This window comes from Buteo buteo, chromosome 5 (assembly GCF_964188355.1).
Source record: "Buteo buteo chromosome 5, bButBut1.hap1.1, whole genome shotgun sequence".
Taxonomy (NCBI): domain Eukaryota; kingdom Metazoa; phylum Chordata; class Aves; order Accipitriformes; family Accipitridae; genus Buteo; species Buteo buteo.
Window position 1 is genome coordinate 24692975 of NC_134175.1, and position 12255 is coordinate 24705229.

Consider the following 12255-nt stretch of genomic DNA (forward strand, 5'->3'; position numbering starts at 1 on the left):
ATGCTTGATCCAAAGTCTGTGGATATTTTTTATTAATTTTTAAAATGATATTTAGAGGGCTTTGAGTCAGGACTCTGAGTGGACTCAGAGTTACGCTACTGCCTAGTAAACAATGAAAGCCTCTGAATGCAAAACTTGTTTGAAAAGTAGAGCATCAATTTAAAAAAAATAATTTTAGCTAGGAAATCATATAGCATAGTGACTAGTCTGTATCCTATTAGCAGGTGACTGATTTTTTTAAGTGGAAATGGGCAAAATGGAACAAATTCTTCACCAAATTATTTGATCACACCCATACCCCCCATCCAGGATGGCTTGTGTAATTCTTGATGAGTAGTCTGTATCAAAATATTGGTATCAAAACATTGTTTTTTACACTTTTGATGTCAAGTCTTCCACTTATTTTTTTTTTTATTATTTTATTTTCTCTGGTGGATTGAATCTGCAGTCACAAAGTGTTTGATGACCCCACGCTGCTCTAAACAGTCCTCTGGATCTATTCTCTGTTGGAATGGCCAATAGCAAAGTCAGTGGATGTGATGTGACTCTTAACCAGTTCTAACTGGCGAGAATCTCTAACTGGGGGAGATGTAGTTACTGAAACATAGAAGTCTTCAGTGCTATACGGTATTGGTGATGACCTGAAACATCTCCATGGAGTGAACAGACAAGACGTGGGACAAACAGAAGGCCAGTGTATTTCTGGGCCAGGAGCTGGAGCCCTGTGGACACCTGGGATGTCTCTGGCCTCTGCCTGGGAAGTGGTCTCAAGGCCCTAATGACTTAGGCAAGCTTTGCGGTGCTCTGCTTCTGTTGTTTTACTCCACCAGGATGTGCTTCTGCGCTTTGTTGGAATTAATGGAGTTCGAGAAGTGCTGGTGAAAACAGTCCTCTGGAGGTCTGTAGTTCCAACTTCTGCTTGAAGCAGGTCTATTACCCACACTAGATCAAGTTAGCTGTGGCTGGACTTTGGGTGGAAATTATTTTCCCACTATCTAGCTTGAGTTTCCTAGTTTGTGGCTATTGCCCCCTGTATGGCTCTACCAAGAAGAATTTGGCTTTGTAATCTTCACAATTACTTGAAGGGAAGTTATAGTTGTTTTTTAGATCGTTATAGTTGCTTTTTAGATTGTCCCTTAGCCACCTTTTTACCGGGTCCAACAAGCCAAGTTACCTCGAGCTGTCTTCAAGAGGTAGCAGGAGCCCGTCTTGGTTGCGATCTGTTGTTTGGCTCTGTGAGAACATGTAACGCCACCATTGTCAAAGGGCTTCAGTATCTCACCTAACAGTGCTTGTTAGTGCCTCTGGCTTGTCACCTTCTTTGGCTAAACCTTAGCCAGTTATAAGATGCAGCATTCTGGTATTTTTTTCCTGATGCATGCTGTATCTAGCTATTCTCCTTGCCTATAACTTTAAAAGGCAATGTTTTCACTGCTGTAAGTCCTACCTTTAAACCTGCCTAGAATGTAGTCTAATTTCTTGATTAATTTCTAGATTATTTGAACACATAGACTTTTGTGACAAACTTAAGTTTAGAACACAGCTTGAGTTATGAGGAAGTGTTTGTGGTATTTGTCTGGAATACCATTGTGTTTTGCCAGTTGCTACTGGTAATTGCTTGTGTACTCAGAGAGATGTGTGTACAGATCTTCACTGTGAGCTGGTGCTGCCATTAGTATTTCATATAAGAAAACCAGGCCAAAGCCCATCTATTTTTTTTACAGGTTTTCTAGTTCTTAATCTCCTCTTGATACATCTGATGTTAGGTGATTATTTGTGTGGCATGCAAGCCATGCAGTGTGTTTTGTTTGTTTCCCCACTTGCCATCAAATGGGTTGCATTCCTATTATGGTTTTCCTACTGTGTGGCAGATCTCTAGATCTTAGTACTTGTAGCAATAAGAATTAAACCTCTATCTTCTCATCCTGTTTCAGCAGTGTGTAGGGACCTTGTTTATTAAGGCCTTTCAAATCACTGGTATATTTTGGCCTTAGGGTAAACCGGTCAAGTGTGCGTTCTTTTATCTCCACAGGTTTGTGCTTCCACTAGAAGGTATGAGGAACTGCAGTTCCTTATTAGAAAAGGTCCATCTTTCTTTAATACAGAGGTTTTCCTACCTCTCCTTGTCTACTAGCCATCATATGCAAGCAGTTCTGTCACCAGGGGCATATTTGGAGTGTTTTCCCAAGAGTAAATTTAGGTGCCATTAGTCAGAAGTTTGAAGTGGCTTCATCATTGACACTGATTTAAATTAATTCATGAAAAGAGGTAACACTTCTTGTGGCAAATGTCTTCTCAAAGCTTGTGTTAAATACATTTGGAGCAGGTATTTTACAAGTGCGAACTAAGCAATATTGGTTAGAAAGTTAATATATACTTTTGAAAATGTAATTCAGTGACATGTGGCGCTATAAATGCAAATGGCCTCTGTAAAGAATGTGACTATGAACCTCCCACATTTTTACCTGACTGAAACATTCCAAGAAAATAATAAAAAACCTCAAAGTGATTAATATAGTACACTAAAAGTTAACTGTTCATGTCCTGTGGGCAGGTTGTCTCCCTTTAACCATTCAGTGCAGTTTTTAGAGAGCTTTTGATTAATTTTAATGGCATTCAGGATATTTATATCCAGACAACTGTTAGTTTTTGAATTAAGGGATTCATTGCCATTTGGGTGTTGCACTGATATCTCCATGCTCAAGAATAAAGTCATTGGTTCTTCCTGATTTCCCCCCACCCCTTCCTTCCACAAGAACTCACAGGCAATAAAGAAATCTTTCTCACCTTCAGGCACTCCAGGCAGAAATGAGAGTCACCCTGGGTATGTCAAGGTTAAAAGAACAGTTTAGTGAAACATGCTTTCATAAAACTGCCATTAATATCTAAGAAAGCAAGCCTATTATGGGATCAATTTCTTCTAGTGTGTTACAGCCAAATCTTCTGGGGAAGTAAAACACTTTCACAGTGTGTTCTTTCTTGCAGGTGAGTAGGTAATGTGATCTCTCCTACCTTTTCTTGCTCTAGGGGTGTTTCTTTCCTGCAGACCTCGGGAGAAAAGGGTGTTTGAGCGTGCCTGCCTCGGGGCAGCTTCTGTGCTATGCCAGTGGGCCAGCCCGGGAAGTGTGCTAGCCCTGCCACAGTCACGCTCACCCTGCAGCACTGGCACTACCCCGGCAGCCAGGACTTGATGCTGGGACCCTGCACATCCACATCTGAAGCTGGTTTGGGGAAACTAGTCTGCAAGAAGTGGGGGGGGGGGGGCAGCAAATTATTTCAGGCCAAGAAATGGGTTACAGGACGTTCTGGAGAGTAATGAGGATATTCTGTCTCCTGTGAAAGGGATGGACTTGTGGGGTCTTCAGCTTTTGTTAGTTACCTGCTGATTCTTGGATAGTCCAGCAAACAATCTGCTTTATTATATGTTCTGCTACTAGTTCTGGCCTAGGGTCCCTTGGGACTCATAAAGTACTTGCATCTCACTAAACCAGAGATGTGATGCCTTATACATACACTAATGCTACAGCTGTTGTCAGACGAAAATGGTTGTTTCCATGCAAAATCTGATTAGAAGTGTTGATATGTTGTCATGCATAACTTATTGGCAGGGAAATCTGCCTCCTTAAATGATGTTTCCAAGTGAAGTAGTACAAGCTCTGTTATTCAGTATACTTAGACCAGACAAATCCCATACATTTTCAGTTAGGAACAGTGTGATAGAGGCAGATAGAGCACTGATTTTTTTTTTTATTTTTTTTTTTTTTTAATTGCTCAGACCACTCAGCCTTTGAAATCCCCATTTTTCTTTCACAGACATACCCTTTGAATCCTAGTCTCAGAGGAGATGCTACAAAGGTGATACTAGAGTGGAAATTCTAGGAAGTAAGTTTATCTTTAAATCAGAGCTTCTGGAGAGACTGTAGTTTGATTTAACAAGGTCCTTCCTCTCCTGTTCTATTTTTAATTAGGTATGCCTAAAGAGCAGCACATTTCATGAAGAATTATAACTGTTTTGAATGCCTGTGTGCAGGGTTGTCATAAATGTATCAGCCAACCAGCTCTGCCTAAAATCAGAGCTCCCTGGGCTAGGTGCTAAAAGTCACCTTTGAGTAAGATAGCTCCTGTCCCAGAGATCTTATGTTTGAAGTGAAGAATGCCCAGCTGAATCACAGGAAGGAAAACTGAAGTAAAATATAATGGGACCTGAATCTTTTACCTACCTGTCCAGCCCTCTGATGCAACAACATGCAGTCTGGATCCTGCTGTGTAAGGGAATTGGGTTTTTTTCTTCAGTTTTCAGTCTTGAGTTCAGGGCCTCCTCATTAAACAAAGGAGAACTTAAAATCTTTAATTTCCTGAAGCTTTTCAGTGAATGCTGGAGGGCACTATAATAGTTCAGTTTCTTGGAACTGCTTTCTCATTACACAGAAATCCTAGTCAAGCATGCATTGTCTGTAAACTATGTTATTGTTAACAATATCTGTAAGAGTAACTTCATAATGGAGCAAGTCTTGCAATAGCAATACAGAGTTCAGATGTGCCTGAAAGGAAATGGGGGAGACTGACTGACTCCAAAGCAAACAGGCTTGCTTCTGCACTTCGCATCTGTCTGATTTCATTGTTGTGCCACCCTTACTTAGAGCGGGGCATGCTGACAAGGGAATAGGTCTGCGGAGCAAATGGATGGTCAGAATATGTCAAATGCCTACATAAATATATGAATGGAGTACGAAGACTTAGACTGTATTTTGGAAGTAACTTGAGCCTTCTCTTTGAAAGCGCAAGTTCTGTACAGTCATTCTCTAATTTATATAGTTATTGGTGTGTTTTGGAGTGAACTAGACTGCTATAAATTGTGTTTTGGGAAGAGGTCCTTGTTAGGAAGATAAACATCTCTGTTTACATAATCTGAAGAGACAAGTGGAAGCATACTTTGTGTGACTGCACTAAGGCTGATATTCAGACTTTGCCAAATTTAAGTGCTATGGACAGTTGGAGCTTTAAGTATCCACAATGCTGCTGCCACACAGCTCGGCACACTGACCAGTGGAAAGCAGGGTGGGTATTGTGCCAGCATGATCTGGGCTCTTCCTTCAGATTGACAGCAAAAGGTGCCGTTCAGCACAGCTCCCGTCGCCTTTGTGCGAGGGTCCTTGGGACATTGTCCATGGTGAGTCAAAGCTGCAGGCTCACAGGAGAATCAGTTGGTGCTGCTAGTGCTACCTTCTTCTGTAAACCCCTGGGTGAGGGGACTTCCACTCGAGCAGGTCTGCAGCTCGGTAGCTAGCTGGGAGGGGAAAAGGGGGTTGTTTCTCTCGCAGGTTGTTTCTCTCTGCTGTTACAGGTACTGTGAGCTATTTGGTTGTGCTGCAGCTCCACAAGGCATCCAGACGCCCTGTCACCCAGATTAAGACACACTAGAGGTTGATATGTTCAGTTTTCTGGAATACTAAATGCCCCTTTCTAGGAACAGTAAGGCTTTCCTGTGCTGATCAGGAGTGTTTCACTGTTCTTTGAATCCATAGCATCCTAAGTAACAGGCGTATCAAAGAGTCCCCTCTAAAGAGGAGATACATAGTAGATATTTTAAACCTCAACCTTTACAGTCCAAAGACCTCATCTATGGAAAACTGTCCTGAATTAATAAGGTCAGTGCTTATTCTGTTCCAAGGCAAATTGTCAAATTTGTATCTTGGATCTAATGTGTGAGGGCAACATGCATAAGGCTATTGATTCTTGTTTCCATGTAACCACGAATATGCACAAAATACTTTCAAAGGAGACAAATGGGGAAACTTGGATCTGTCAGTTGTTAACCCAGTGCTTCTTGCAGTTGATATGGAAGCAAGTTTAGCACAGCTGCCATGAAGTTACCATTTTTTAATTTCTCTTAAATTAAAGCTTATGCAAATAGCACTAGGTTTGAGGTATCTAGATGCTTTTCATTCTTGAGAAGAAGCTGGTCATCATCTTAGCTGGAGATGGGAAATCAGTCAAAAGTACTATTTGCTTGTGTCATTATTTAGCTGGACACTGTGGGTTAGACTGCAGAGAAGCAGTGCGTGTTTCTGTGTGGGGGCAATTCCTTTCCACAGAAGAGGCAAAACTGATTGTTATGGAACCACAGCATGTTACCAGTCTGTAATGTAATGGGTGTGCCATATGCTCATGCCTTGGTCATGAGTTAAAAGCACAGCTTTAATAACCTGCACTGCTCTCTGTAGTTGCAGGACTTCAAGCCATAGGTAGTGCAGATGAAAACCTGTTGTTTCACAGTCCCAAAAGCAAATTCAAAGCTTATAATATTTGGTCTGATGGCTGAGGAAATCTGTCAATGTGTGATGTAGGAACAGTTAAGAGAATTTTTTTCAAGTGGTGCAGTGTTGTGCTTAGGAAGTCTGAGAACTGGACTTGGATCAGTAGATCTGTTCCGGTTTCTGCCTCTCCACAGTTAAGTGTCAGGTAACAGCATCTATCCTAAAGAGGACCAATTCCTGGGCCAGTGCTTCAGACTAAACCCAGCCTTTGGCGGGGGGATGACTACTGGGAGACTGAGGCATGGGTTAGGTCAATGCTGAAAGCAGCAGCTTCCCCCTAGGTTGTACAATGGATGGTGGGCATGGCTTTGTCCTGCATGCAAGAGCAGGTAAAAAAACATTGTTAGCTCTTTCATGCTTTGAGTTACCAGCTTTGGTGGGGAAATTCTTGCACTGGCTCAGAAAGTGCCATGCTAAAGCATGGTCTGTTACACCACTAGTGGTAAAGATGAGGAGGGTCCCATGATTTATGACAAAACTAAGATCTTTTAGAAGAAAATTTTCACAAGAACAAACAGACTGACACTCAGTTACTGGGCTTCTACAAATTAAAGCATTCTGAATTATGCTACCTTCAGCAGTCTGTGGTTGCCCAGAAATAATACATGTGAAGTGGATGTCTGTGCTGGTCTGACGTGGAGTCCTTGTACTTACCTAGAGGGCCGTATGTCCTCTTGCATTACACACTTCCGCTAAATAACTTCAACAAACCTAGAAAAATGTGAAGATGTGCTGCTGTGCTTGCTGTGTTCTGAACAATAAATCTCTGAACTGAATTATGGTATGTGCAGCTTTAAGATAATGTTTCTGTGACCTCTTGCTTTCAATAGTACTGGTTTGAGCATCACTCCTACTAAAATTCCCAGTTACTTATTTAATTTTTTTTCTTCAAGCTTTCTGAGGGCACTTAAACAGTCTCTATTGTATTTCCGATGGATGATTCATGTTAAATTAGTTTTTCAGTTCTTGTGGGTAGGGATCTGTAGTAAGTGCATTTTTCGGGTTTGTACAACATGACTTGCTGTTGTGTTGGTTTTGTTCTTAATAGTAAGTGCCCCAACAAGACCACTATTCATATTTTGTGCTGTAATTGTGAAAGTTTTCAAAAATAACTTTAAGAATTTTTCTTGTAAAATCAAAAGCAGATACGCATCTATCTATATACTGCTTTTGTATTCATATCCTGCAAAGGGCTTAGCTCCTATTTTAGGAATGACTACTATAATTACAGCCAAAATGTTGCATGTTCATACTGAGTTTACAGAAAAATCCTCCTATATCCAAATGACAGGAAATAAAGTGGATGATAGTGGATCCACTAATGACAGTGTTCCCTCACTCTATATAGTTCTAAATGAGAAACAAGGTTTCATACATAACCTTGGGAGATACTAAGACAACAGTGTATTTTGTTTCCCCGTTTGGAGCTGGAGAAAGCAAAAAAACAAAAAGGGAAACTGAGTTTCATTCAGTAATCCATTAAAATAATGACCGTATTATTTGGTTATGATGAGGGCTTCAAAATATTTTTTTAAATAATTACAGCATTTGAGACCTTTTGTAATTATGTAATTCAGACTTTTGAACTGCAAAAGGCTTCCCTCAACTAACCAATGCATACAGGTCTCATTCAGTTCAGTGAAGGCAGCAGATGGGACTGCAGCGGGCCCAGCAACCCTCCTCCTGTATGTCTGCTCAGCCCGGCGTGCTGAGGTGCTGGTCCTGCACACATCGGAAAGCCCGTGTGCAGCGTCCTCTCACAGACAGAACAGTTTTAGAGATCTTCAGTAAAAGAAAACTCCAGTCAGTTTCCGCTACTATAAAGGTGGTGATATCTTGAATGCAGAAATTAAATAAAATGGAGAGAATAAATAAAGAAAAAATGACTGAAAATTAAAAACTACTCCATTCCACGTTCATGATATTTTTAATACTCATCTTGCTAAGATGCAGAACAAGGACTATTGAATTCCATTCATTAGCAGCCAACAAGACATGACTATTAACTTCAGACAAAAACTGATTTATAACATCAAGTTGTGCACTTAAAAAAATAATTACAAATCATTTTTGAAAGGAAGAGTAACAGTGGAAGCAATAATGAATATAAAACATGACTCATTCAGCTTAAAACATAACTTCAAGTATTCTATGGCATTTCCTCAGACATCAGTCTTAAATTTGTTTGTGCAATACCCATCTTTGCATAGTAAAGAAAAATTGGTTAAACTCCAGCCTTAATTAATCTGTTTCTGTTAACATGCACCTATATAGCTGTTAATTTGCCTAGCAGACTTCTCTTTTAGGAGGATCAGATCAAATCGGTGATGTCATGCAGCAAACTGGAACGAGCTATACAGTTACCACAGTTTCTTGTCCAGATGAATAGATAAATAATGGAGCAAATGTATAGTGAATGAAACAGAGGCAGTGCTGACCAGGTCTTCTTTTGATGATGCTTTGTGATGAACAAATTGAGACTAAACGGGTATGTACTTCCCAAAGCAGAGCAAAGGCAGGATGTAGAAAATCAACACCTACCAAAACTAGTTTTTTAGTTGTCTACCACCACAGAAAGCATTTCAGCCTGTACCTACTCTGAGCTGTGTTGTCACTTGCGCTGTGTACACACAGGGCAGAAAGCGAATGTGTTCTTCCACATACACACAAAGGCTGATGAGTGGAGCACAAATTCAGCCAATGAAACTGCTGGTGTAAATAAAAAAGTTACTCCAGCACTGAACATATGTACATAGTAGTTGAGGACCACTGTGGTCTGATTTAGAACATCACATCACACACTAACAATGTTGTTTGTGAAATGCTTCTCAAACGTTGGTTTATTACACAGGTAGGTTACATCTATCCAGTTGATTTTACTTTAATTTTTGGTAACCACTAGTGTTTCTGTTGTGGGTTACACTTGCTTTGGGAGCAGAACCCTAATAAACAAAGTTGGGGATTATGTTCCCAATCAAAGTACTTTTAGAGGTCAATAATACAGTTGCAAGTATTTTTGGTTTGCCATAAAAGTATTGTCACTAACTTCATTCTGCTTGAAGCCAGCCAGGAATTTTTCAGAATAAGATTTATAATATATATCAATGTTGACTACCTGTGTGCAGCACCTTTAACTCATAACGTAGTAAGTGTTAATGTGATTATGTTAAAGCTGTTCAAAACCTTTTAATAACTGTCAACCAAAACAATATATTGTAGTTCTCTTGTGAGACTGTTGGACTGAACATTATCATAATACGAAATATAACGAAGTGAGATTTTGTAAGTCACAGGAAATCTGCAGCATTTTCTTAATGTTTTGGCTCTTAAAGCTAACTCAGGAAACGGATTTCCACTGAACACAGGTGGAGCAAGTAGTATAACTGGAATTCCGTTGTTACTAATACCCAACCTTTAAATTAAATCTAAAATTACAGAAGTTTTTAATTCTGAGCATCAGATGCAGCAAATGAAATTTTCAGGTCACTTCACTTACATAAACTGAATTACCAAAGTTTTAAGATGAAAAGGATGAGCCAGACTGTACAGCTCTATACTTGAAGGAAGGCCTAAACTAGACATCTCCATACCTTTCTCAAGCCAGATGCACCCAGGCTAGCCTGGTTACTAAGGGAACAGTACTGCTGCCCAGCACTTCTCTGCAAAACCCCATGTTTGTACACACGGCATATCTAAAAGCAAACACAACACAAAACCCCCTAAAATTACATAGGATTTTGCACACTTTGTGATGGTAACTAGCTATCAGCAGCCAAGGGTCAAAGTATTAATTGTGCATTATACATTGAAAAGTGAGATGCATCAAAGAGATACAGGGAGTGAGTTAGAAATGTAGATCACCTTTGCAAGCCGCAGAAGGCAAGAGAAGAATAACTTGTTCCAAGCTTTTAACATTTTCTGAGTATTTTAAGGCTTATTATTTCACAGGATCTAGATGGGAAAAAAAATCAGCTATAGTTTCAAAAAATAAAATAATAAAAAAAAAAGCTTGGCACTTCTGCGATTAGTTTGAGAGGGTGTCACTTATGTTATATACAGATTTTTCTGTAATAACAGCCAAAATAAAGTAATCCAGACTTACAGTCAATACATAGATATGCATTTATACATTTTAATTGTTTTTGGTTTCAAGCATACAAACTTTAGATCACATCTGTTTGATGTCAGAACTCCCTGCATCTGCATGCTATTATCTGCCTTTTTTGAGCAAGCCCCGAACATCTGCTGTACAACATGCTACAGAAAAAAAGGGGAGCAAAAAAACCCAAAACCAAACCCAACATCAAAAATAGATTTACATAAAGAATAGAACCTTTTTATATGGAAATCCTTTTCTCTCATATATATATATATTTATATATAATCTGTGAAAATGATACGTCAAAATCTTATTTCCATATTTACACTTTTTCCTTCTTGGAAGAATTACATCCACCACTCGATAGCTTCCATACCCAAGACTCCTGGCCCAGGAGACCAAAACAAGGTGGACAGCGAGCTCACAGAGCAGGGAACTCTGAAGTCCAGCGGCAGAATGCACTGCGTGGCTGGGAAAGCTATCAGAGCCTGGTATCGGCTTCCCAGTGGTTTGCATGTATTGGGCTGCAGATTTGGCTTGGGATCAGCTTGCTAGCTTGGTTGTTTGTATGTGAGCCATGCAGGTTACCCTTTCAAAATTAGCTCCTCATGCCACTGGAGTTTGATAAGAAAAAGGAAGTCATGCGAACTCAAGTGAAGTTAGAGTGCCAGCAGGCTGGGAAACAAATCTTCTATTTCATTATTTTGGAAGAGTTCTCTTATTGCACTTGGTCTGTGTGTCTCCTCCTTTGTTCGAGAAAAGAAAAAAACCCACCTGATTTTGAAACAGTGTGCTTGTAACACTTGTCAGTTAATGTTAACAAGAGAAAGGTGAATAGAGGAAGTATTTCGAACTTATCTCCAAAAAGGACAGTCTTCTCCTAACACCCAACATTGTGTCTATAGTTACTGTTTCTCATGTTCTTCTTTACTGATTCAGTTCCTGTGCAGCTACAGCAAAGACATCATACCCAAAATCCAGCAGTGCGAGGAGAAGGTTTTTGAATCACATTTCTTCAGATAGGGCCTTGTTGACTTGGATCGAACCTTCGTTTTTTGACGTTTCTTCCAGGTTGCATCAAAAGGAGACGAAAAGTGAAAAATGCAAGACATTAGTTCGATATAACAGGAACAAAGTCATTGCCAAGGTCATAGTAAAGTAAAAGGCTCACACTGAGACAGTTTTAACAAGTAACTTTTCTGAGGGGTAACAATTTAAGGAATTTGTTTGCATGCTTTCTGTAGCATAGTATCAAGTATTCGTTTCCTTACACAGTTTAAAGATCATGCTGGCACACAGCATTCAATTAGTTCTGTAGTACTTCCAGTGGTGCTCGAAATTTGTAGAAACTTTCAGCTCACAGTAACATGTGTGTCCACTAGGCCAAGAAAGCATGCGTATACCTAAAGGGAATGAGTCAGAAGTGCCAGTACTGGAAATACATAAAAGCACATGGAGACCTGAGTTCTCGGAGCAAGTGCCCACCTCTGGCTATACCAGAGTTTAGTTCAGTATTCCACTGTGACGAAAAAGCGAGTGCCTCTGTGAGCTCTTACCACACTATTGACCGTAACTGCTGTGACTCTTAGTAAAGTGCAAAATATAGCAAAGACATTGCATTCGAAGGAGACTGGACAGTTTTGTAAATTGTGTGATTAGAATTTAATGTTAACAGTGGATAGCAAGCTGGTCAGCGATATCCAGTCTCCTGCGATACTGATATCCTATGTCAAACAGCAAGACATTAGGAAGCGACAACAAAAGTTGGGTGCAACCTCCCCAGTATCTGGCTTTATGTGGGGCATCAAGCAAGGGGCTCATGCATTTAGTTTTAACATT

The 12255-nt window shown here is 40.0% G+C and overlaps 1 protein-coding gene across 4 annotated transcripts in view; it reads right to left on the reverse strand.

Annotated features, from left to right (window-relative positions):
• Positions 1–8231: 8231 nt before the first annotated feature.
• ADAM23 (ADAM metallopeptidase domain 23) overlaps positions 8232–12255 on the reverse strand; it is an 83583-nt gene continuing 79559 nt past the window's right edge. For all 4 annotated transcript variants that reach the window (XM_075028211.1, XM_075028210.1, XM_075028212.1 and 1 more), the window contains one exon: positions 8232–11480. In XM_075028211.1, coding sequence (XP_074884312.1) covers positions 11432–11480 — 49 coding nt within the window. In that variant the 3' untranslated portion in view covers positions 8232–11431. The remainder of the gene's footprint in view (positions 11481–12255) is intronic.